This window comes from Branchiostoma floridae, chromosome 16 (assembly GCF_000003815.2).
Source record: "Branchiostoma floridae strain S238N-H82 chromosome 16, Bfl_VNyyK, whole genome shotgun sequence".
In the NCBI taxonomy this organism is placed as follows: Eukaryota; Metazoa; Chordata; class Leptocardii; order Amphioxiformes; family Branchiostomatidae; genus Branchiostoma; species Branchiostoma floridae.
The window spans coordinates 18,841,384-18,868,723 of NC_049994.1; the positions used below are offsets into that span (position 1 = coordinate 18,841,384).

A 27,340-nucleotide genomic window follows, 5' to 3' on the forward strand; every position below is an offset into this window, starting at 1 on the left:
ATGGCTGGTTTACACGGCTGGTTTAAGGTGTTCATCCTTGTGATGTTCGTTGCCTGCTTGACCACTGCCGAACAAGGTAAGCAATACTTGCTATAACCTAAAGCTGTTTGAGTTTTAGCGGGATAGTAGCTTTCAGCTCTGAAGCTGTCTTGGCGAGCACTCTGGACAGCACACACACATACACACACGCGCGCACACACACACACACACACATATACACACACACATACATACACGCGCGCGCGCGCGCACACACACACACACACACACACACACACATATACACACATACATACATACACGCGCGCGCGCGCACACACACACACACACACACACACACACGCGCGCACACAAACACACACGCGCACACACACACACATACATACACGCGCGCGCACACCACACAAACTGTACACACTTACACTTGACACACACAAACTCAACGCTCGTGAAAACGCTCGTGGTCTCACCTGAGAAACAAGAGACGCAACTCAAAGTTCGGGCCGTACTCTACAGTACATCAGTGTCCACCACCTCAAATCATTTATGGCCTTCGTCGGTCAGTACTGACCATGGGAAAACATTGTGACATCGGCCCTAGAGCATTGGCTACGGCTTAACTGTCCTATACCGGAATGACTGTTCTGCCACAAAAGGCACATCTGTAAGCGGACTCTGTTGCAAAGTTTTTTTTTTTCTGTGTTTCCGCTTTTCTCCTGCGCTGTGCATCAGGAATTGTCTGTGTGGCGCAACGGCTAGAGCGTTCAGTACTTAGGCCCTGAGTTCAATACTCGCCATGCCCCTGCCCCCATGACGGTGGAGTGACGCCCACCGAGCCTCACGGCTTATCTGTCTAAAGGTGCCAAAAAAACACCTACGGGTTTGATGCTACCAGTGTGTCAACATCTGCACACTTGCCATGAAGACCCATGAATTCTTTTTTTGTATCAGGAGTGAGACAAAACGTCTTATCCCCACTATTGCAAAAAGGTCAGGATAAAGTACACAGGGCATGTGCTTAGAATGCCTGTGGATAGACACGCTAAAGCTAAGGGCACAACCCGTCGTGCGTGCAATTTGTCCGTACGTTTTTTTGTGAGGCCAGGTATTTCTTAAAACGTTCAGGCTGTACAGGGCTGTCGCGTCGACCCGTACTGGCACGTACAGGGGGCGAATCCGCAGCCTGATGGCACACAACATTTTGCCCATGTTTTGGCACGTATGGCGGGTTGTGCCCTTAGCTGCACTGCACTGGTTAGCTAACAAAGCAAAAAGAAAACGGGGAAGACCGAAATTAACTTGGAGACAAATGGTACAGAGAGAACTTGAACAACTGAGGATTAACCTATAGGGAGCGGGAATCCTTGCTCAAAACCGCCCTGAATGGAGACTGCCCAATGTGTCACCACAACGGGAGGATCTAAGTGCTAAGTGTGCATGTGCACCAGTCTAGCCTCTCCTGAATTACAAAAACCATGATCCTAATGATTACTTTTGTGGCGATGCACTTTTCAAAATAACGGTTACAAATTAGGAACATGACGCTTACGGGTAAGAAAAGTGCTGGAAATTGATATGTGATCAGAATCATGAAATACACGGAGACACGGTTAATATGTTTGCAAAGAAAGCCCTTCGGTAAGAAATGGAAGTTGGAGACTATAAGCAGAGCAAGGAAAATCCTGAAGTTGGCCCGCACACATCGCCATTAGTCCGTTTGAATGTTAAGCTGTAATTTTGCCTGAGTGAATAATTTTAAGTAATTAATTTTGTATCACCTTTCACCCAAAACAAAGAATGAATATGTGGACTGCCTCTCTGTCATAGGAAAGTAGTCAGTAACCCCTCTCGTTACCTGTAAAATGTGTTCCTATGGCTGCGATATACTTTTATGTTATCATGATGATCAAATAAACCATTGATTGATTAGATTCATTCATTGATTGATTCATTCATTCGTTGATTCATTCATTCATTCATACACCGTGTTGTATTTTATCTATATAATGCCAACCCGAGTAAACTCAAGTTTATCGCCAAAAAAGAGCAACAGGTGTGACACTTATCAGGGGTCGAAATACACATACTTAACTTGCAATTTGCACATAATTTTTTAGATTTGCACGTAAAAATATTCTGAACTTGCAATCTTGCATGTTGAAAATACCTGGCCTATAGTAAAAATACTGAGGCCAGGATGCCTTTGTTTGTCTGACGGGGATCGTCACCGGTCGTCAGTAGGTGTTATAAATAATCAAATTTGGCTTTGCTGCAAACTTACATGCTGATTATGTGGATATCTTTCCAAAATTTCTGTCTATATTTTTATGCGCCGATTTCTGTCCGCCAAAAGTGACCGAATGGGCAAAATTCTTATCTGTCCTGAGCAGCAAAATTCTGCCAAATGATGTATGCTGGCTAGAACATTGCAGTATTTTGCATGTAAAGTTTTCAAATTGCACGTAAAATTTGTGCCAACTTGCAATTTTGCATGTAGCAAAAAAAAGTATTTCGATTCCTGCTTATGCACATCGCAACAACTTTATTCATAAATTCGAACAAAAGATTCGGGCAAAGCCAGTGAACAGTCGTTCGTATTTCGACAGCGGCGCACGCAAGCGAGTTCTACTTGTTCGAATCGAACCCCGGGCCATACGGGAAAATACGGACCGGTCGGAACACCGATATCGAATGTAAAGACGGACCCGGGGTATGATATAAAGTACCATCCATATACTACATACGCATCATGGGTAGTTTCACAGGTCGTATTAGACTGCCAAAACGAGAGAGGTACTGTAAAACGCTTAAGTTTACGCCATTTGAAATTCAATTGTTTAAGGTAGTTCTGAGTTTGCAGTTCATTCAGAAACTGGATACGGTTGACACTGTTGATACTGTAGTAGTAACAACGGAAGTCAGATCAGTGGAATATAATGAGTTTGAACTGAGAAGTCTGCCGCAAAACCGCGAACTAATTTGAACATCTCAAATATTGTAATGTTTATAGTACATGTTTACTACTGCTTGGGTGTGTCGGCATGAATGGTTGAGTTTGATGCTTGAATAATTAATGACCGGTGTATATTACACCTTCTGGTGGTGGGCTGGAATGGTAGTCTCTACCAGACTCCCGCCTGGCCGAGTAGTAATAGGGGACTTTGGCCTGGAGACTATGGAATGGCAATGCTATAATAGTAACTTATATTAATATGGCGTAAAAATGACAGATTTTGTTTCTATTCTTTATCCATTCAACATCAAACATACAAAACAAACACGACAAAGGGACGGCAGCTGAAGTTACATAGAACTTATATTCTTGCCGCCACTTTTGATGCGTGGAAAATTAAATATTCAGCAAGACAAAAACAAATGTAGTTTTGCGTATTCGGCATAATTTCACAGTTGGCATAACAAGAACACAACTTTTTTAGGATACCACGTGGCGTTTAAAAATGTTTGGCGTTGTCGTATAGGGTATTTGACTTAACAGGATGTCCAAGAATCCCAGAAAGTTTGTCGAAGAGAGTTGAGCGCTGATAGCTTTTACTTCGGCACACGTACAACAATCTGTCAATCAAAGCCCGATAAAAACGACTAAAAAAACAGCCGGAGCCTAACCTCTGCTTGGAGAGTACAATAATCCACCAAACAGATTCCTTTGTAAAATTGACCAATTACCATTGTTTTGAGTATTACCAGTTCTCAAGTTTCCACAGACAATCAGGTCCAGGTTCATGTCCGGACCTGGAAATGATCCTCTGGACCTGAATTTTCTGTACTGGTACCTCCCCCAACCAACAATAGATTTTTTTTCTTTCTGTCCTTTCACATCTTATTCTTTGACTTTAGATTCATTTTGGCATTCTATGGCATTAGTTATCTGTTTTCTGATACTTTTTTGTCAATCTACAGAATATTTGTGCTCATTTTACAGCTGCTTTGCACAATTTATTGTGTGGTCGAAAACTTTTTTTTTTGGTTAAAATGGCCGAAAATTGGTGCGAGCGCGGATGTCATCCATATAATCAAATCAACGTGGCCTTATGTAATTAACGCCGCTTTTACATGTGCTGTCAGCGAAATTGGGCCATTCTATCCATGCGCGTCGGGAAATACTTTATACACGCCTTACACAATCCAGAAACATTTTAGTGTCCGTGCATCTCACTAACGCACTTCTTATGACCTTTTTCTAACCTTGGAAAATCCTTCTCAAACTAGCCATGATGATAAAAAGAAGAGATACTGAATCAACCCCACAAAATATGGTCTCGTCCGTTACCGTGGCAACGGATATAGTTACGCAACGCCACTAGTACTGAAAATCGTTGATTAAATTCTGCATAAACATCGTTTTAAATTTTTCCCCAATTGTTAATTTTTTGTGAATATTTTTCCATTTCTATATATATAAGGGTGAAGGTTTGTCCCCTAGAATGTTTAAGGGCTATAATTTAGTATAAAGGGCACAGCATTTGAAGGCGAGACCTTTCACCACCTTATCAATCTCCCCAACAGAAGTCCTTATTACACCTGGGTAAAAAAGTGCCTTCCGAAAAGGGCATGAGGCAAGTTACATAACAGTTTGTTTGTTTGTTTGAACCTTTGTTTATTCATGAGAAGCTCAAATCGGCCAGCAGGCCGCTTTTCATTGAGGTCATGAGGGAGGTCAGGGTCATATAAAATATAATACAGATACAGATTACATTGAGTACTATTAGATTCATCAACCTATATCACTACACATACATTGTACAAAACATATAGTGGTGCAGATGGCTCAGTGTTCATACGAGGGGCATTCAATGATTTGAACTATAATTTTTACGTCACTCACAGGCCAACCCCATTATGTTTGCTGAAGTTAATCAATTTTATTCACATGCTTGAAGTTATTTTGTAAACAGCTGCTGCATTTCCTCCACCCATTAGGAGACCTTGGCTCCCGTAACAACAGTGAGCCATTCCTCTTGGTGGCTGACTATGGTGGACGAACCATTCTCCAAATTAACATCACTTCCGGATCAAAGGTCACACTGCCACTGGTAGATGTTGGAACGCCCATCGCCCTGGACTACGACCCGCTCACCGACTTCGTGTACTGGTCAGATTATCGGAACAACATCAAACGGGCTCGCCGTGATGGAACTGGCATGGAGACCATCATAGAAATCGGCAGCAGTGAGTTATGAATTACCATTTCTTCTTTTAAAATTTATATGAAAGTCGGAGACATGCAAGTATTTTGGAATAATCCCTTTCACAGAGATCAGAACGCATTTGCGGCGACAGGAATTCTAGGTATCATAGTATGTCAAAGGCAAAGAAAACATCCATCGTCTCGACCATAATTTTGTTTCAATTTGCATAACAACGTCCAGATGGGTTTTGTTTAATTTTTGTGGGCCTATACATATTATAAATAAACCTTTGACATATTACCTAGAATTCCTTTTGCCGCACATGCGTTTTGGAGAGGTAGGCTCTTGGACTCGATATGGCGAAACGCGAAGCGCGACCATCGCCATATAGGGGCGAAACGCGCGGCGCATATCGCCACCGGGGGGCTAATAGCGAGTTCTCAATTTTCTCCCCCTGAAAGCGGTAGCGCGAAGCGTAATTAAATCATCGCGCTTAGCGCTATCACGGGGTGAAACGCGACATCTCGATTTTCTCCCCCTGGATACGGCAACGCGAAGCGTAATACAAAACCGTTTATATATTATCGTTCGGTTTGGTTCTTCTTCTAAAGTTGCAAGTTCGTTTCGTTCGCGATACAGATCCTTTCCCCTATAAACACGTTCCTATTTCTCATATCTCTCCACTAACACTGTTCAATGTCTCTAAATCTTCAAGAAAGGGTTAAGTTTTTATATATACCGGAGAAAATGCGATCAGTTCGGGAAAGGTAAGTCGGGGAATTTGCGACTCGGCTCCAAGATGGCGATTGGACAGGGCCGGTGTTATATGCAATTCACGGCTATCCCAGCATGCACAGCAAAGGTATAAACTTACCTTTCATTCATGGACACATTGAAACTTGCCGGCAACGTTACACATACTACTAGTACCAAGTCGCCTTTGATACAATAACGTTATTGTAGAACCAAGTACTGGTGATTAATGCTTTCACAATATACTTACTGCCTTATATCTATATCTGTGTATATATATCTGATATAAAAGCTCCTTGGTCAAACCAAGATGTCACAATCAAGGATCGCTGAAAGGTTAAATATATGCCTATGCCTTGGTTGCGTCGGTCGTCTACCCGACGATCAGGAACGTCCGATGGCGACGTTCCGATCCAAGAGTTCTTCTGGGAGGTCTTCTTGGCTGAGTTGCACCCTCGACAAGTGTCCAGGAAGCCGGCGGATGAAAACCCAAATCTTACTTTTCATTTTATAGCCAAGTTTCTAACTACAAAGTAGAATTAGAAGAAATGTTATTTAAGAACAACAGAACTTGAACATATACGCAGATATTTAAAAAAAATGTTAATTTAAGTTGAATATGAGAGTATGGCTGCGTCGGTCGACTGCCCAACCGAAGGCCGTCCAGGAACGTCCGCTGCAGCTGGCGATGTTCCGACCGCCAAGAGCTCCGCCAGCAACAGGTAGGTCTTCATGTCGAGTTGCACCATTGACGACCAGCCAGGGAATGAAACCCAAATTCCTAGCTATACTACCGATGTAGCTACACAGCTAGCAATTGCTAACTAAGGAATATCAACTTAACTAGAAATAGTAAAATAGAACTGAGCGTAGCCCGTAAAAATTGGGAAGGTCAATATTTATAGGGGATAAAGGTCTCACGGGTGATTATTCTGGTTAAGTTATTGAAGCAGACAAAATGCCAATTTAGATAATTCATACGGTTGTTAAATGTTGCTACATATCTTTATGTATGTATTGCTATATACAAAGGAAGCTGGTCAAATTACTCAACTTTTGAAAAAAAAGTTTATTTGATTCTCCCCCAGATATTACTATTAGAATGTCCCCTAAATCGTGGGAATTCCAGTACAGAACGTCAGAAGTTCGCTACATCAAAGTTGTACTGGGCGGCGGTCCTTTGATCTAGTACCATATGTGCCGCGCCGACGGCAAAATCAATCAATTTTGACAGCACTTCCTAGTGCCATGCAATGCATGACGGTCTAGCATCAGTTGTCTGTAGAAGGAAATATTTGTGTGCCTCGTAGGAAATGCACCAAACATTATGTTTTCTCCCTTTAACTGGTACATTTTTGTACATGGGTAGTGTTTTATAACAAAAGTGATAAGAAGGGGGTATCAGTCTAAAATATACACTTTGAAGGGATATTGGATGTCGTCTTATTGGCAATTTTATAACAATTTTATGCAACTGCAGAATGCTTCAAAAAGTAACAGAAGCAGAAACATTATAGACAAGAATGGGGCATCGTCAATACCTCCTCTGTCATTGATTTGACAATTTTAAAATGCTTATATGATGTGAATTTCTGAAACCACAACCAAATAAGTCTCTTAAAGAACAAGACAACAACTGACTGTACACAAATGTACATGGTTGTGGTTAATTCTGTACCTATTTGTTTAAGGCACCCAGTCGTATAGCACAGTCTGCCATGCCCCCCTCCCAACAATTGTCAAAATTCAAAATGTGGCCATTTGTCACTAATATCTTACCTCAGAAACATGATGTACACTTTCCCCCACATCCACAGTACAGTCAAACCTGCCCGAGCGACCACCTCTTCTCAGCGACCACCTGACCATTTCGACCGCTTTTTCTCGTTCCCGATTTTTTCCCCATTGACGTAAGCATTAAGCGACCTTTTCTCAACGACCACCTGGCCAACGCGACCGCGACCGGTCCAAATTGGGACCCATAACGACCACATCATTTTTAAAATTGAGGTTTTCATCGATATTTGATGATAACTAGCGCGATTTTGTGCCGAAATCGTTGTAAGAAAATCCGAATTTAGTTGTTACAGAAGTTTTTTTTTAATCTATTTCATTATCAAGTGAATGAATGCTGAAACGTATATAGCCTCATACTTTTTTAAGAAAGATCTGTGTAGCTCATACCTTTTTAAGAAAGATCTGTACATGTGAGTGCTTTTGTCCAACTGTACTGTACATTCACCCGTGGTACGCTATCGGGAAATACCGGGCATCGAATTCGAAAGGTGCACCGTAGTTATTTCAGATCAAGAACATAGCGACGCATAAAGGCTTGTATGGTAACTGACAACATCAAAGTTCCCTTACTGTCTAAATAAAACGTTAAGGTACAAATACTTGAGCTTTAAAACACTGTATCGTATAAAAGCTCGATAAAAGCTTGGGGTTAGATTTACAATTTACAGTGTGCGTGTTGTATTTGACATTAAAGACCTCGCTTCTTTGCGTGCGTGCAGTGTGCTTGCTACTTGCCATTAAATACAACGGAAACCATTTATACGTTGCATCGGGCATGTTTTGAGTCGATACTCTTCTCAGCGACCACCTGTCCAAATCGACCGCTTTTGTCCGGTCCCCCGGGTGGTCGTCTTGGGCAGGTTTGACTGTACTTCCAAACAATCGTTATGGCAATTAATCTCCTTTCCAACCTGCAAAGTCTGGGAGATGGAGGCCTGGATACAGTGTAAATATCCCTGCTGTCCATTCTCTTAATTTCCTCAAAAACCTAACTGTAAAATTCAAACTTTCCTGCCCTGCAAGCAGTTAAGGAGCTGATATCTGATTCGCTAGATGCCTAATTAATACAAGACTGTGATTGGCCATGGCTGACAGTGGTGGGACTGTCATCGACAGTCGTATTTTCAGGCCTAGGCCCTGTCAAGACAGTCCCAGATCAGTGCAGAGCCCGATTTGTACTTGCCAGACGTATTGCAGGCCTGTCAGTGGAGGTTTTCTGCTGATTTGCGTCTGAAAGTCAGTGCCTGTCCAGCCACTGACAGTGGCATTCCAGGACTGATGGTTTGCTACGGGTGTCCCTTAGCAATCGTCATTGAGTACTATCCATGGTCTGTTCTACAACTCTGATAAAAAACTGCAACTTTTCAATAGACTGTGAGTTTTCTTTTTTCCAACTTTTTTACTAGTTTTCATACGATGCTGTATCAATGAAACCGCCAGTCTGTACAAACATACAATAAAACAGCTGAAATGTTCCTACATACAGCAAAATCAGTCTATAAGGTTTGATTGGAGGTGTGTCAGTCTATTGGTGAAATTCCAACATCATTTGGAAATCCGTCTGAGCACACTGTGATACTGTTATGGTCTACACCAAATATGGGGATTTCCCATCAAAAGTGTGTAATTTCAAACATTTCTTGTTATTATCTGCATGAAAAATGCAGGACTGGTATGGTTTTAAATTTCGTGGTCTGTGTGTAATCTCCAACCAGATCCACGGTGGCGTAATGTATAGTATCAAACTTACCGTAGGTGCCTGTTTGACTCCCTTAGCCAGCTATACTCCCTGGCCAGCTTTGATACTATATTATGGCACCGTAGGATCTGCTTGGAGATTAGTCTGTGTGTGTGTTTTTGGTGCGTTTCCGGCGATATATCTACAGTTCGCAGCGTGCTATTGCAATGATATTTGGTACATTGGTTGGTTGTGGTGGCCAGACGGTCAGATTTGATTTTGGGCCTCTTTGACTTTGAACTTGATACTGCAAGGTAACTTTTGTATGCTTTTGGCGCATTTCCGATCCGGACCTCTGCTTGGTTTTAATTATCAACAGAAGTTGCTCCAGAGGCACAATGATAGGGTCAGGTTACATTACCATCTGAACATTGTGGGCCATGCCATTTAACAACAGGGGTGTGTCTGTGTTCCTGGATATTTGTGGTCATTGAAACTTAAGAACCTTTGAGCCATATTTACATGATAAGACTAAGCCAAATTTGCATAATCATAAAGACAATATAAAACAAGAAATTTGCAAACACTGAATATTTCATGCAGGTATGAGGTCTCAGAACTCTTGCTCTTACAGAGATCAGTTACACAATAACGTCTACACACTCTTTTCTGCAGGTGTCTATGGCCTGGCGTTGGACCACGCAGGGGGAAATATCTACTGGTCTGTCTACAGCGCTCAGACTATCTCTGTGGCAAAGAAGGATGGATCGTCCGCCAGGACTCTTCTGACGTCACCTGACATTGTGTACCCTGACGGCCTGGTCCTGGACCCCAGGAGTGGGTGAGTAACGTGCATCTCATTATAAACAGGTATTTTCCACATCTGTGGTTAAAGTGACAGACCTGCATGCTTTGATGTTCTGGTTGATATATCCCGATCAACCTGTCTGAAGTCACGGTGTAAAAGTTCTTGGGGGAATTCTGTCATGTACTGCCCGGGCTGTGATGGCCCTTTCTACGCCGGTTTATCGGACCGGTTCGAACTAGACGGTACGGACGGGTCGGAGGAAACCATTGCCCGGTAGAGCAAGGTATCTCGTGCAGCTGTGCCTCCTTCCAGAAAGTATTGTTAAAGAAGGACATGCACAAAAACCGTAACTGTGTCGATAAAACTTTGAAGCCTGTGTGATACGGCTTTTTATCAAGTCCAGAACACCTGTATCGAACGTTATCGCGACCCAGGTATGACATAAAGGTCAATATTTAACCTTTATGTCATACCTTAACTGGTTGAACTTTTAAATAGTATGTAAACCGCTGGCTGATGATCCCAGCAGCCTCTGCTGCTAGAGACAGCACTGTACATAGAGACTGAACTTAGGGAGAATAATTCCCCTTTTTCCCCCGACTGTTTTTGAAGTGTTTTAGGTGTTTTTGTCGGATTATTTTGTCTAGCTTTCTTCATGTCCAACGGCACCAAATGAAAGCCAAACAAAAAAGGCCTACATACACGTAAAAATAGCCTGAGCCGAACATCTGCTTGGAGAGTCTTTGTACAACCTGCATGACCTTAATTTTATGGCTTCTGTTCCGGAAATACTATAATTGCACGGCACTTCTATTATTGGGACCTTCTTGGTGCTGTTTTGTCATTTTTGCATTTTGCCACTTGCAGTGGCAAAATGCCTTCCGGCCAGTGTAGTCGCCGTTGTGATGGGGTGATGGAGTGATGTTGAGATGAACGGACCTGTTCAAAATCTGCAATGCATTTGTATACAATTTAAAAGCTCTGTCGTGAGTCATTGTCTGTGGTCCGTAATGGGGCCTGATATTTGATTAGATTAATTGAATGAAGTATGATATTCCTAAGATTGATGCAGCATATAATCAAATTATTGCTCTTACATTTTAATGTTGTATTACCAATTCATAAAGATGAAATGTTTTCCAAATAAATCGTGTATATATATATATAACAGTTACATATAGCCTATCCCAGATTCCTTTGCGACTTAGTTAATATTCATTAGTAGGATTTCCAGTGCGAAAATGGGAATTGCCACGATTTTTCATTGATCGCCCTGTATTATCGAAAAAGGACTGGACCTTCTAACTTACCAGATTTGTAGTATGTACTATGGAGACCGTGACAATGTAAAAAAAGTTAAAGCAGGGGTAAACGATTGCTGAGATATCATTTTCTGAAAAGTGCGCTATGATGCACCGGGGAAGTGACTTCCGGGTTCAGGGTCACTACACAAATACCTCTGACGTCAGCCTGATTTGCAGAGCTACGGTCCGGGATCGAGTCCAGGGGAGGGTGATTTTCAATTGTTCTTGTTTCCTTTTTACATCCATTTAATATAAACAATAGTTTCAGCACATTCCAATCACTAGAAATAACCGTGTACACACGCAAACCTTGGCAAAATGCCAGCTTTTTTAAAGCACTTGTTTTTGGTGTGTGTGTGTGGGGGGGGGGGGGGGTCTTGTGCGGCCATTACAGCGTTTTTATCTGCCTCTCGAACGATGCGTGCTTTATTAGGGCTACCCTCATTTATCAATGGAGAGATTATATAAAACCTCATCGTGAGCTATGGGCATTTTATGTGTGGCAAATGGAAGATAAAGCGTTGATTATGCAAATCTCACTGTCATTTTCTCATTCAGGCAATATCATATCAATTCATATCATATCAGGTTCCTTCCTTCTCCTGCCATATATCTACTTTAGGTAGAGGAGATCATCCATGTAAGTAGATAATGCTACTTAACTTTATTCGCATAATCAATGAAATAATGCACAATAAAACAACACATTTCCTTACATTTCGCGAAGATATAACATATTTATTTGACGGGCTTTTTTCCCCACAGATCCCTGTACTGGGTCACCCAGGACTCGTCAAATGCCAGGATTGTCCGAGCTGCGATGGATGGAAGTAACAAAACCATAATCGTCAGTGGTCTGACTGATCCCTCCGCCATTACGATAGACTACTATGGTGAGACAATAGACACTAGTTAGGGACGTGTTGCTGATACGATTTTGTATTTTTAACCTAATTAATGAGTAATTAACTAGGCGTAACAAGTTGTGTTTATTTAATGAATATTATTACCGGAATCATGGTATTATGACTATATCACTGGTTCATTGATCTTTGCAGTGCCAGTACGTGTAAGATATTACTATGTGCATGTCTTCTCTGTACTCCTATGTAAAACTCTAATTACTAACTATTGATTCCTATATTTGTTTATCTCATTTAGAGGATCGGCTGTACTACCGTGATCAACGTTACGGCATCTACAGCTCAGACCTGCTGGGCAACGATATCCGACAGGTGATGTTTGAAGACGGGAAGCTTGTTAAGGGAATCGCGGTTGACGAGGACTTCGTCTACTGGTCATCATCATCATCCCAGCAGGGAAAAATCGGAAAGTGAGGAAATTCCCTTTACCTACTGAAAATAGTTTCTAGTATGAAATCTGAAATGGACCGTTCCCGAAAATGCCATATAGGAAATAGAGCCCCCTTTACCATTTCGAACACCTCTGCGAAACTTGAACATTTCATTATCTGGTGAAACTCGAAACGTCCGGAAGTAAATATCCGTTTTTTATCCAGTTGTAGAGATTGAATTGTATTTGAATATTCCTTACCTGGATGTCTAACCTTCATAGACGTATTATCTGGTGAAATTATGTATGTATGTATGTAGCTTGTATTTATTTATCCAGTACTACTGTGTGCTGATGTACCAATATATGCATGAAATGAAATGCTGAAAAAATGAAATATGATTATGAAATGCATACGTATCTACTAATACATGTGGATATGTTAGCAACTCAGCATTTGTGTAAGACTTGTATATCTATAGTTTTGAGGTCCTATTTGTACACTGTTAAAAAGTCATCATTGTCATCACTCGCACTGAGGCGGGTCGTCATTAACTGCCACTGTTTAAAAAAAAATACAATTATTGAATTATAATATGTTTTGCTCCACACCTCCAGGCTGTCCAAGTCCAACCTGACCAAGACTGTGCTGGTGGATGGCCTGGTTAACCCATACCGCATCTGCCTGTCCACGGCGCCTCCTGGTAAGTGCAACTCCTGACAGGTACGATGTACCAAGCCAGACTGGGGGTAAAGATCATTTCATTACATAACAAGAGTTCGTTGACCTTATATCTCGATGATATAGTCTGAATATCTTTGTCATACTAAATAACATGGAAATCCACTGTTCCTTTGTTCTCCTTGGAAAATTTTAACAAAAATAGCGCTGCAGCTCCAGAGCAAGCAATGATTTCTTTTCTTCTGAAAATGGCACTGACAGACTCTGGTATGCTGTCATGACACCTGCCTCATGCTTACATCATGCTAACATCACAAAAAAGTTACCAAAACACAAGAGAATGGGGCAAAGGAACACACCTCCTGTATCCATGAGCTGGACCGCTTTCGCGGCTCCTCCCCTGGGATGTTGCCAAATAATGTGGTTCACGTCCAACCTAACTCTTTTGGACTATTCATAATTTACTTTCGCAATTGCCAGTAGAATACAGGTCAAATGGAAGAGTGATAGACTCTAGAGTCCATCCTCCCTCTCAAGTCATTTTTCACCAATGGCAATTTCCATTGTAAGCAGTGCCCTTTAGCACACCAGTGAACTAAAAACAGCTGAAATATAGGAAATTCTCTACAAATTTAGCATGGCATGTCCCCTGGGACCATATTTCATACATATGGAAGTGTATTCAGCCCCAAAATAGCTAAAAAGGGGGAGGGCAGGGTGATACCTGGATCACTTCAGGGTATCCGCCAGTGATTCAATATACAGCCTCTTAACAAGTATACAAAAAAGAGGAGAAAGCAACTGTTAATAACTCAACTTTCTGACGTTACTGGCACACAAACATACCCTCATTTTTTGCACATATAAATCAATATACATCTTGTACATTTTAGAAATGATACCGACATCTAAATACTGTTTGGTGTTGCTATTCAGACATCGATGCCTGTCTGGCCAATCCGTGTGACGCCCGGGCCACCTGTACGGATAACCCTGCCCCCGCTCTCAATGCAACTTGCACCTGCAACACTGGATATACAGGAGATGGTCTTGTGAATGGAACCGGATGTACAGGTATTTTGTTTGTTTATCATAATTATGCACATATAAACCAATATACACCTTCCACATTTTCTGAATGATACCAACATCTAAATACTGTTTGGTGTTGCTATTCAGACATCGATGCCTGTCTGGCCAATCCGTGTGATACCCAGGCCACCTGTACGGATAACCCTGCCCCCGCTCTCAATGCAACTTGTACCTGCAACACTGGATATGCAGGAGATGGTCTTGTTAATGGAACCGGATGTACAGGTATTTTCTTACCTTCACCAGGATGGCGGAATGTTGTGTTTTGAACGCGTTTGCCTGTCTGTCGCTGTGTGAGTAAAAAGGATAACTTTGGATGGTTGCTGATGATTTTGGTAGGTGGGTAGGGGCCAGGAAAACAAAGGTCAAGTTCGAAAATGGGCCCGCAAGCGGCTTGCTTAGGTACTGTAGCGAACATTCATTCAATAACTTCAGAAAGGAACGACGGATAACATTTGCAAAAGCTCTTGATATTTCATGGACGTATGAGGTCAATGAAAACTAGTTGATAAAAGTTGACATATGAAATAAATTGTAATGAGTGACACATCTATGTCTGCAGACATCATTCTACATAACAAATCTGATTCATTTAGCGAAAGTATGTGTTAGCAGAACTCTAGTTTGGTAATGGTATGCACATATAAATCAATATACATCTTGTACATTTTAGAAATGATACCGACATCTAAATACTGTTTGGTGTTGCTATGCAGACATAGATGCCTGTCTGGCCAATCCGTGTGATGCCCAGGCCACCTGTACGGATAACCCTCCTCCTGCCCTAGATGCAACTTGTACCTGCAACACTGGATATGCAGGAGATGGTCTTGCTACTGGAGGATGTTCAGGTTTTACATATTTAACGTTGTCATGCGCTTATAGGTTGATTTAATGAGAGGTTCCAGCTTGGGTGGCCAGATTTTCTTTTTCTGCCATCACATATTTTCGTTTTGCAAAATCAACCTTGAAGACCATTGCATCATTCTTGTTATACCGTCCCCATGAAGTTGTTAAATATTACGTTGCAGATTTAAATATAGGATATATGAATCAAGTAGTGTAGGTAACTATGTGGTTAGGCCCTTGGACAGGTCACGTGAGTAATGGACAGGCTGAATGTACAAGCAGCAGGGTTGTAGCCAGCACCTGTCATTCAGTCCTTTGAAGGAATTTTGCAGCTGGGGACTGAAAAAAAGTTTTCCCCATTCCGTCCCCTGGGACAGACAAAAATTGATATGTAAAGACTTAAAAAAAACTGAAACCCATGTGTTCTTCTTCACCAGAGCAGATGCCATTGAACAGTTTAGTCTACAAGCAAAATTTGCACCTCAAAATGCAGGAAATAATGTTTCAGGGGGTCTTGATTTAAAAATTTTCTGGGACCCAGACCCCTAGAAATGACGCCCTACGTCACACCATGCCTTCGGTGCTGGATAGGATTCCCATTCAAAATCAAGGGGACTGAAAATGATTTCAGGCTGGCTACAACCCTGACATGCAGCATTTGTGAGATCTAATGATAATCAAACAGTTGTGTTGGATCATAATGAGGATGTATATGAGAGTACAGATGAACGGAAAAGTGATACACGGGGGAAAAGTACACAGTGGCGGGATTGACAGGAAATGATGATACCAATTAGAAGATGGAACAGTAGAAACATTGCAACTTGTGTAGAAGTGTTTTGATTTAACCGTTAACCCAGATGTAAACGAGTGTGAAGTGAGCCCCGGAATCTGCGGACGCAATGCTGACTGTATCAACTTGATTGGAGCCTTTGACTGCAAGTGTTTCCCAGGATTCCAGATGGGAGCAGGCGGCTGTAAAGGTGACAATGTCCTAAACAACATTCATATCTGATGTCTTCAAGCTTTATTTATGTGTTTGAAAAGAAAACAAACAGGATGGAAGCATATCTCTGAACAGTTTGCACACTTCTCCAGTATTTAAAGCATGAAACGTGATGTTTGAGTATAACTGACTCTGGTTTATTTCAGATTTTTGAAAATAAATCCATCAGTCCCATCGATCATGGGGATGTTAATTGTGATGATGAATAAATAAAAAATATAGAATATGTATTTGGTCACAAATACAAATGTATCAGCTAGGTACCTGTCTAGTGACCCCCAAGATATGTAGCATTACAAAAAACAATAGGCTGATATGAAGGATATTTGATCTTACTCGCAAAGTTTTAAAAAGGAAAAGCCATTTAGGATACTGACTAGGAAAGACAATGAAAATGCCTGCCTTTTCCATCCAAAGATGTGGATGAATGTTCCGGTGATCGCTCGTGTTCTGAAAACGCCTACTGCGTGAACCAACCTGGGACGTACCACTGTGTCTGTCTGGAGGGGTTTACGGGGAATGGCAAAACATGCACAGGTAACGTAATTAGATGGTTTAGATATTTCTCCTTAAGTATAACGTGCGTTGTCCAGTGAATTTAAGACAGATAATTGGTTCATTGGGCAGGTGCGATGGTGAGCAGCAGCGAATTACGAGATTTTCCTGAATTTGAACGTATTTCTTTACCAGTTTACCTTAAAGTTTGTTTTCCCAGTCAGTTTACAGTATAGATAGTTCTTGAACGTATTTGATGTGTTCAAAAATCCACCAAGCACAGTAGGGGTATCTTCTTTAGATAGCCTTAAAGAACGCTTGCAGATAGAAGTGCAAAAGTTAGGTGTGACGGGTCTTTCGGTGTAATATAACCAGCTGCTGCCGCGTGCCTGCGAAGCTGGTGTGTTACGCCGAAGGGCGGTTATACCGGCTATACAGATACAGGTACAGAAGATGCTGTGTTGCACCGAAGGGCGGTTATACCGGCTATATGAATACAGATACAGATACAGTGGTTAACGGCCCTGCCTCTGGGTCATGTGAATTCAGTAATAGTATCTCTCTTGTCAGTCACAAAGAGTGGAAAAATATATGCAGTGAGATAAATTTGATCTATATCTGTAATAATTTTGTTTCACTAAATGTTTTAAATGAAGTTATAGTGATGCAATAACAAGCTGCAACATTTGAAATGAAAATCTAGTTAAAAGAACATTGCACCGTCGGCTATTATGTTGATGATGTGTTCTAAATTGTTTCTCAGTGTGTGGCCACTGCCAGGGTGGGGAAAACTGTGACCCTATGTCAGGTGTCTGCTCCTCTGGGTGTCAGGATGGATGGAAAACACAGCTTTGTGATAAAGGTATCGTTTGCGTCGATATCATTTTTCCTCTGTTTCACAAATTCTCTATATAACTGTATTCCTAAACTTCTGTGAAGTTACATACAAACTGGATACTTACAGGTCTTTTCTTTAGCTATATCATAGCACCACTTAGGACAATCAGCATTTTTTAGTATACCGATCATCCTTTGCAATGCTAGGATATGGTCACAAAAAACATCTAAATCATTGAGTTAAAACTTCACGATAATTATGTGCGGTGCTCTGACTGAAGGTATAGGTCCTATACACCTTTCTCACGCGGCGGCCATGATAGATCGAAGAAGATGTCAATGAGGCAAACAGACAAAACTTATTTCTAAAATCACGTCCCATTTAGTTTTCCCCCAAACCACACAAATTTTCATGATATAAGATAGAATAATAAATATTACAAGAAGTGTTGTGCACCGAAAGATGTAGCAATTTGGAGTAGTGTAGACTGACCCCATAGTCCCTTAAGAGATGCAAAATAACAACATAATAATGCAAATTTTTAACGAATTTGCAGCCATTCACTTATTGGTCAATGTCCTAATTGGCAGGCTACCATTGGTCGAACTGCTAATTATGATGGACAGCCTTTTGTTTCCCACATTGAACTCGTTTTAGATCTATCATGGCCGCCGCGTGAGAAAGGTGTATAGGTAGGAAGCTTTTTTGAGGTCGCGGGGGGCGAGGGTTGTTATCCACTATCCACATGTGTCTATGGCACAGTGGCATGTCAGGTAACTGGTACCCAGGACCAATGGGCTCTGGACCAAACTCCCTTGCCATTACGCCAACAAGCCCCTACTTTGTCTGTAGACATTTTGCAACATTATTTCTTTCAATTCTTTTTCTTTTAGCTGTGGATCCGCCAGTGGACCTCGCCGTAACCGACATCACGGATGAAGGGTTCAAGGTCACGTGGTCTCCATCCCCTGATCCTGACCTTGACCTTGAGGGATACCGTGTCGTGCTGTCCGGGCTAGACATGATGACAGCTGTCAATCAGAGCACAGGCGAGGCATCGCTTCCGGTGGTTGGCCTGTCACCGGAGACCGAGTACGTCATCAGGGTGACAGCCCTGTTCTCATCAGGCGGTTGGAGGTCACAGAGCGAGGCAGCGATGATAGAGGCGGCAACGGGTAGGGAGAATCTACCTGTTGTATACTGTGGATAAAACCAGACGTAGTCTCTGAATACAAGAGTATTCAATTTGGTACCAGCGATTGCTTATAATCAGCTTACATGGCTGTGGTGATTTAAAAGTGATACGATTTATTCAACGATTATACAAGGAAAATATATAGAAATCTTATACTTAGGTTAGCACAATTTCAGTTTTAGTAAATCATAACAAAATGCATGAAAGACAGAAAAGACGGACAAAATATCATGTATAATTATCTAGAAGGATTATATTTACATAATCATATATGATAGAGAGAGAGATATGTATAATTATGTATGTGTAATGGTAAATTATGTAATTAAAAGTGGACAAATCTTCATCATCATTCGGGCATGCTGGTTACAGGCTGCAACCTCATACTGAACAGAATTGCGTACGTTGTCAAATACAGTAACTTTTACAGTCTTCTTGTGGTGTTATTTAACAGTACTATCATATTTTTGTAAATTGGTTGAAGTTAAATATTTCAACAAGCCTTTTCTCTGCCAGCTGCTGTACCCAGCACAACGCCTGCCCCTGCTGATACCACCGAGCAGACAAGTCAGGGGACCAGCGCAGTTTCCACCAAGGTTTCCACGGGACCAGCGACGTCAATCCGGTGGCAAGATGAGCGGGACGGAGGTATATAACCGGGTCATGTGTTTAACGCTGAGGCACTTAGAGAATAAACAATACATCACTAAACAATGGACACTGTTTTATCAAACTTGTCGAGTCTATGGCTTTTGCTTTATATGCAACAATATTTAGTCCCGCAAGCAGAGGTTTGGCTCTGGCTGTTTCCTTATGTCTTTTAGGTGTTTTATCAGGCCTTCTATTTTGTGCTGTTTCCTTTATGTCTTTCAGAAGACAAAAAGATCACAAAATAAAGAAAACAGCATATAATAGAAAGCCCAATAAAAAGAGTCTAGAAACCTGCATGTAGAGTAACGACATCAACATTTTTTTCCCTGAGATTAATGTAGAACTGTGGTGTATGTATCGTAATTACCTCATTAAACCTTAGAAAAAATATAATGTAATCTAGACATTGACAAATGCTTCCGTCATTTTCTCCGTACAGCTGCCACTGGCGACAGAGGGTCCTCATCTGTTAGCTATGACGTCACTAAAACCACCACTGAGCACCCTGGCCACTTTTCACAAGGTTATGCAATATGATGCTGTAATATACATTATGAATTGCTGTTATTCAACCAATGTATTACAAACCAGTGTCTAGTGTCCAAATGTATCCAGTGTACCTTGTGTCTAGGTAACGAGGTATCGATGCATTCAGTATATCGATGTATCCCTGGCAGTCTATCAAATCTACCAAAGTATCTTGTACAACAAATTATGTATCCAGCATGCCAATGTTTCCACTGTGTACCAATGTATATAGTGTTACCCATGTACCCAGTGTGCCAATGTATCTAGTACAATAGAACAGTATGTTTGGTTACTACTCACTGGTGTTGATCTGAACATGGTCCTTAATAATGATCTTATTTCCAGAGATCATAATATTTGATGAAGAATTTGAAACTTTTCCATCAACAGTAAGATCTACTCATGAATCGCACTCTCTAGTTTTTTTTAATCTAAGATATCCATGCTTAGTGCCATCTGCAAATTTCAAAGGAAGAAGTCATTAGTGATTAAATGAAATTTTTTTCTATTTTGTGCAGAAACCAAGGAGACCAGCAGCAGACCGCCAGTGGGTACCAAGGAGACACCAGACCAGGTATGCAGTCTGTTTGCTTGTTTGTTTGTTTGTTTGCATTTTATACCCAGTAAACCACCTTATTGCTTAACAGACCAGGTTTGTGTTGAAGAGTACAGACTGCACGTACATGTATCCACTTATTTTGTAGTTTATATTTGACCATACAAAGGTCACTGTACTTTCTGTCGTGTCGATAAAGCTTGCTGTATTATTGTGTACATGTACAGACTCATTTGATCCACTCACACCGGGAAGGGCCCATACTCTTCTCGATAAGTTTGGTGTGCTCTTTTACCTGCTTCAGGTTTGGCTCTCCTCAAACACGGGACCTCGATTTTTTTTTTATTTCCATTGCATAGGCTCTTGGTAACGACCTTGACAGCATCTATGCAGAGTCCGTCTCCCCAAACCCACAGGATGTACTCAAGATGCTGGCTCAGGTTGTTCACACTCAATTAAATGATGATTGTTATTCTATCAACAAGAGATCTAACGCTAGTTAAGCTTTATCTGCAGGGTCGCCTATATCTGTTGTCTTTTAAAACATTCAAGTATTTTAAAAGGGATATCAATCAGACGAACGGTACTTCCAAACTGCAATACATTCCAAATATTGCAATTTTAACCCGCCGTCCATTCATCTGATATCCCTAAATATGGTGTTAACAACAACGGATACAGTTTACCCCTCGGATAAAGGTGAACTACATGTAGCATTTCCTGAAATCTATGAAGAGTATATAATGCTTATGGTGCTGGGGATAAACCTGCCCACATCAGCCCAGTGCCATGATGGCCCAGGAGGGATAGTCTTTGAAAAAGTTGCGTTTTGGTGCAGGTGAAAAATCTGTGGCATGAAGAAGAGTTTCAGTTGTGTAAACAGAATACTGCTGAGTGGACAATTTAGAGTCAACAGAAAATTCTGGGCAGTGTAAATAGCAATCATCAATTACATTAAGTTTTTGCCTTAATGCAATTTTGTTTTTAACAAGCTACTTTATCATGAAAATTTGTTGTTCATTAATGAGAAGAATGCAGATGTCCCTGGAGATGCTGTTGCGTCGGAGCAGCCAGCATCAGCTGCTGAGGAAAAGGCACAGGTAAGCAATTTTGCTAGTCTGTAAATGTTAAAACATTGGAAACATTCTGGAAATATGTTTCTTTCTCGTGAAAACGATGAACTATGATGTGTGTAACAGGATAAGGACAGGAATGTGTTCAATCTAGTTATCCATATTGTTGTACATGTAGATGTGCAGGGAGGCAATTAAAACCTTGGCGTCTGAAGCGGGTCGGGCTCAGACGCCGGAACAAGTGCAAATGATCTCTGAGTTATCATCGCTTGTCATTAAGTCATGTCCGGGCATTCCACAGGAGGATAAGGTAAAAGTCAACGATAGGCTGAACTGTTTGACTCCTCATGTGCAACTGTGAAATGGCTACCCATGCCATGTCTTGCAACTGTGCAGAAGACAATAATCTTTTGACTCCTCATCTCCCCATCTACACCTACAACTCACCTACAATTATGACTCCTCACCTACGACCATAACTGCTCTGCAACTGTGCAGAAAACAAATTGAATGCTCTTTCTCTGAGTCTGGCCTGTCTATATTGTGCCTATCATATTACGTATTGGCTTTATTGTACTACAGTGATTAAGCATTCTTTTTCAATGTTAAAATCTGCAGCATGGAAAGGTGAACACTTCGATCATTGATAATCACGTTCGGCTGTTTGAATGTTTTGAACATTCAAAATTTCACGTTTCATGTACTATCAATGTCTTTTGTGATGAAATGTTTGTTATCAAGTTGAACTTATTTTCCATCACAAGTACATTTGATTCAGTTTTTCATTAGAAGAAATCTGCCAAGCATGTTTGCATATATTCTGTTTAGATGCTGGTTGAGCAACAAAAGTGTTGCTTTCAAATTTTATGTAAAGAAAGCTTAGTATCTAACAATTACCACGCATGTATGCTTTCCTATAGGCCATGGCCCAGGGTGTTCTGAAGTCCATCACCAGCAAACTGGACAAACTGGACATGTCTGACCCGGCCACTGTCAAGTCTGTGGGAGGATGTAAGTACAATGGCATGCTCATTAGTCATAATAAGCTTCTTGTAATGTACTTTCTTAAGTTTATTCATTTATCCAGAAGATGTCTGAAAGGTGTTTTCAATGTTTCCTGACATGAAACATAAACATTGACACAAGCAACGTAAAAAAAGTGATGTTCATATAAGATCAAATGAAACAAACTTATACTTAAGGGTGAGAACGAAAATATAGATTAATATTGAATTTGTCATCTGTAATAATTTATGAAGCACGTAATTATCTGTATTGAATAAGTGTCAGAGATTGTCCCTTAGCGATTGTGTAAACATGTTTGATGTAAAATTGTAATGTGGGGCAATTGTTCAATCTTAATCTGCGTGGTCTGCAGATGATATCAATCATTCATCACTAAATGCTAACATTTGCTTATGTTCTACGGCAGCTCTTGTGGAGTCTGTTGGTTCCATGCTTGAGGAACCAGAGAGAGATGTCCATGAGGATGATGGGAATCTTACATCTGATCTCGAGGAAGACCAGAGCCTCTCTCCACAGGAGCGCCTTGAAAAGGCGGAAGAAAAAGAGCAGGAGAAACAAACCAAGGTAACAAAAATCATTACTATGACAACACTTTATTTGTTCTATGCTAATGTTTTTCTACATAGTATCTTAAGTTTGTTGAGTTTTTGTTAGACTTTATTTTCCATGACTTAAATCACACTTTGTAAGCCGCTCTTCTTTGTTTGATTTCGTGCAATGGATAATAAACAACAAATCCTTTCAAGTCACATGAAAATGTACACCAAAGATGGTTATTACCTTGACGTAGACACATGTAGCCCAACAGAGACTTACATGATTTTAGACGAGATGATCACAACCGTTGCATACACCAACCGTGCTTTATTTGGACATACCTTGTTTTATAAAAATGTTTTGATTTGTTCAAACTCCTGAACAATTTTTGCTGCTTATCAAGCGACTATTCTCTTTAGATTAAAACATGTCATTAGCTGTGGCGTCTAGTACATACTGGGTGTACATTGTCTTGATCGAGGAAAGACCCAGATCATCTGGGCGAGAGTAACTCTTTCATCATGGTGTCCTAACGGTTCCTTGCAGAGACGAAAAATCGTCCAGGAAAGCCGCCAGGTCCTGGATGGTCTGTTTGACGCCATTATCGGCTCTATGAGTCCAGGAGCCCCGGCAGTCACCATCGAGAGGGGAGGGGTGACTCTCCGTGCCCAGAGGGTCTGGGGGGACCAGTTTGGAGGCCAGGTGGTGCAGACCGGGAATGGGAGCTTCCATGTTCCGTCTAGAGCAGCACTCTTTGGCGACTATACACCGCACAGCGTTGCTATTAAGGTACGTAACACGTCCTGGCTATCAATGCCTTTCCTCTTTTTTCACTGATAATGTCAAAAAGAAAATATCAATGTTGAATTCTGATCGTTGTTTCAAATTGCTTTTGTCAACTATCATTTTTGTCACTAGATTTATGATTAACAGTAACTATGATTGTCAATGTGTACAGTACTTTTCATGTAAAACTGATAGTAGCAGAATTGGCAAATGACAGAGTATAGTGGGCACGTTTGAAACAGTTAATGAGCAGTAGCGACATAAGAGTTTTTTTTTTCAGTTGACGCAGTTTCAACAGAACCCCTTCACCTGGGGGCGCGGGGAGTACCAGGTACGTTCGTCTGTCATGGAACTGTCACTCCTGCAGAACGACATCCCTGTGGCCTTCAACAACCTGACTGAAGACTTCAATATCACCATTCCGGGGGGCCCCGGAAATAATTTAGCCACAACAATCGTCACCTTCCCTGCTCCAGGAAACAAAAGTTCAAGCTACCATTTGCTAAAGCTCAACAGCACCGCAGAAGGATTCCTGGTCACAATCACCCCGCTGAACACAAGCGTGGTGTACGGCGTGTGGGGCAGGTACGGCGGCCGCCCTGACGACCAGAACTACAACGTGTCCACGGAGACGTACGTCCTACCCGAGCAGTGTGCCTTGATGAAAACTCTGAGTGGCGATAAAGACGCAGAGAAAACAGCGGTAACAATGTTCATCCCGGGAGAGCATGATCCTGTAGATTACCACATCAAAGTCCAAGTACTTGGTGAGTAATTTTCATGCTGGTTGATTGTTTAATGTCACAAGCACTGAAGTGCTTGACAGATGAGCTGCCTCTGTGAAATTGCGAGCGTCCCCACGCGTCCGGGACGCCCGAAACGGGCGTCCAGCCTCGTCCCGCACGTCCCTACGGCGTCCAGGGCGTTCCCGCGCGTCCCGACGCGTCCACAAACTGTCGCCTCGGACGGCGTCCCGTCCTCGAGCGTCCCGATGCGTCCACAAATTTACGCCTGGGACGGCGTCCGGCCGTCCCTCAAAGCATGGACGCCTCCCCGTCCCTCCCAACCCGTCCGGTCTGGGCGCGGACGCCGCAATTAACAGATTAATCTGCTGATAAGCCGTTCTCCTGCTGTTCTCCGAGTGGGCCGATAGCCAGCGCCCCCTGTCGGACCACGCTCCGCGCAATGTTCCCTATCAAACACTGACAGGCCGCGCGTGTGGATTCCATGCCGGGCACCCACGGTCATCCGAAGTAACGCACATATGCTGATTTAAACGATTTACGGAAAATCAACACAACGCCAGCACACACGGTTAACCTGTAATCCATGAACAACATGAATATATGTAAAGTTTCACACACAACACAACTTAATTCTCGGGATGACTCACAATGCCCCACAACTTTAAAATTTATCCATGAAGGCATAATATCTTATACCAAGGAGGTTAAAAAAAACTCCTTGTTTATATGTCTCGCCGGGTGACTCTCAGTCCCTGGATCAGTACTTGAACAGCACGCGTATCAATCACACTCATGGCGCAGTGTACGCCGCCCAAGTATTATCACCTTACTGCTAACTGATAGCGCGTGTTACTGTGCTAAGAGTAAGAGGTGTAGAAATTTTGCTGTTTTATGGACCCTGTGACGCACTCTATAAATGACGCAATCTATAAATGACCCACTCGGTCCGGCAGCTCGCACGTTATTTTGGACCCGGCCCGCGCAGTGAAGCGATTCATATGTAAACAAACAGCAGTCCCCATCTTTCAACCTCCTTGCCTGGGCACACTTCGCGGGATGACTTTTGCACATGAAAATTGCTCTTCAAATTATGTCCCCCTGCACCGTGGAAACTGCAAAAAAAGTGTACAAGTCCAGATAATGTAAAAAGAATATAAAAAAAAAAACACCGTAAAATACACTCCGCCGCTTGTACAATACACGTCGCTGGGTCAAAGGGCGTCTGAACTGCGGCCGACTTTGAAGTCGAAGCCGCTCTGTTTTAATAATACTACGAACCCGAAAATATTTCGAGCTTTTATAATGGCCGAAATGAGACATTTTAAGCCGTCACAAACATGAGATTTATGACCTTTGGAAAACGTCACAGTTTAGAGGGCCACTAGTGGTCGGGAGAAATGTGACATTCGGAGCAGAAACAAACATGTCGCAGTTTAAAGAGTTGAATAGCCCCACCCGTGGCGTTGTAATAGACACCGCCTGCACCGCCCACCGCACTGCTGTTTGCTTGTTAGTGAGCACATCTGCAAATGCAGTCGGGAGAAAATCTGGAGACTAGCCACAACGGCCGGACTGCCGGAAGAAGCCAGGGATAAACCTGTAAGCGCGACCTGAAAGGAATTTCAATTTATCAGCGCTGTTGAGATGTGGGATGGATCTGCGGGCGCTACTGGACGTGCGTCATGTACTCTCAAAGCAGAGGTTAGGCTCCGGCTGTTTTTTGACGTTTTTATCGGTTTTTATCTCGCAAAACATCAAGAAGATTGTACAAAATTGAAAGCCCGATAAAAACGCCTAAAAACATGAAAAAAAAACACAGCCGGAGCCTAACCTCTGCTTGAAGAGTATGCGTCGTATTGGTTAACACGGTAAAGTTACGTTTCCCCAAGCTGATCGACATGGGAACAATTCGTATGGTAGATCTATAGTTCTGTACAGCGCCGACTTCGGAAATGCTTGACTTTGACATGTCAGCAATTATACACATGAAGGACCTACACGGCCAGGTGTACCACAACTTTTTGCGGAATTCAAGTGTTGCCAAAATGAAATCATGATCTGACAGCACGAGCAGCGTGGGAACTTTTTGTACGGTAAGGTCAACAGTGTAACGTTTCATACCTGTAGGGTTAAAAAGTACTATAGAATTATTGTGCATGAAATTTCAGGCATTACCATGTTATTATTCGTACATAGTGACCAGTCAGGAATGATTTAAAGTTTGTGTAATAAAAATTACCTGGAAGTTTCGGCGGCAGGCAGGGACCTAAAGTAAGCGGACCCGCCCGACTGCAGGAGAGCGATCGACATTGGGGCCATTTGCCAGCGTCGGAACAACGTTACAGGGGTGATTTGATGAGGATTGACGACATGGAGAAAATCAACTCAGAAAACATACTTCAATTTCCTTGCAATTCAGGATTTTCTAACCACAATTCCGTACGTAATTGATTAAGATTTGATGCGTCTTATTGTAAATTTAGTTTCCCGACACGAGCAC

At 41.9% G+C, this 27,340-nt stretch overlaps 2 protein-coding genes across 2 annotated transcripts in view; both read left to right on the plus strand.

Annotated features, from left to right (window-relative positions):
• Positions 1-12,403, plus strand: LOC118403064 (low-density lipoprotein receptor-related protein 4-like). Its single transcript, XM_035801501.1, has 4 exons — positions 1-76; positions 4,939-5,187; positions 10,051-10,216; positions 12,253-12,403. Exons 1-4 carry the CDS (start codon positions 1-3, stop codon positions 12,401-12,403), a joined length of 642 nt encoding a protein of 213 aa, XP_035657394.1.
• Positions 12,404-12,480: 77 nt separating this feature from the next.
• LOC118403065 (polycystic kidney disease protein 1-like 2) overlaps positions 12,481-27,340 on the plus strand; it is a 38,933-nt gene continuing 24,073 nt past the window's right edge. The window contains exons 1-18 of the mRNA XM_035801502.1: positions 12,481-12,820; positions 13,399-13,484; positions 14,399-14,536; positions 14,642-14,779; positions 15,271-15,405; positions 16,264-16,386; positions 16,827-16,946; positions 17,668-17,766; positions 18,636-18,917; positions 19,454-19,585; positions 20,028-20,111; positions 20,635-20,690; positions 21,032-21,112; positions 21,704-21,772; positions 22,666-22,756; positions 23,178-23,335; positions 23,855-24,097; positions 24,375-24,861. Coding sequence (XP_035657395.1) covers positions 12,726-12,820; positions 13,399-13,484; positions 14,399-14,536; positions 14,642-14,779; positions 15,271-15,405; positions 16,264-16,386; positions 16,827-16,946; positions 17,668-17,766; positions 18,636-18,917; positions 19,454-19,585; positions 20,028-20,111; positions 20,635-20,690; positions 21,032-21,112; positions 21,704-21,772; positions 22,666-22,756; positions 23,178-23,335; positions 23,855-24,097; positions 24,375-24,861 — 2,617 coding nt within the window. The 5' untranslated portion in view covers positions 12,481-12,725. The remainder of the gene's footprint in view (positions 12,821-13,398; positions 13,485-14,398; positions 14,537-14,641; positions 14,780-15,270; positions 15,406-16,263; positions 16,387-16,826; positions 16,947-17,667; positions 17,767-18,635; positions 18,918-19,453; positions 19,586-20,027; positions 20,112-20,634; positions 20,691-21,031; positions 21,113-21,703; positions 21,773-22,665; positions 22,757-23,177; positions 23,336-23,854; positions 24,098-24,374; positions 24,862-27,340) is intronic.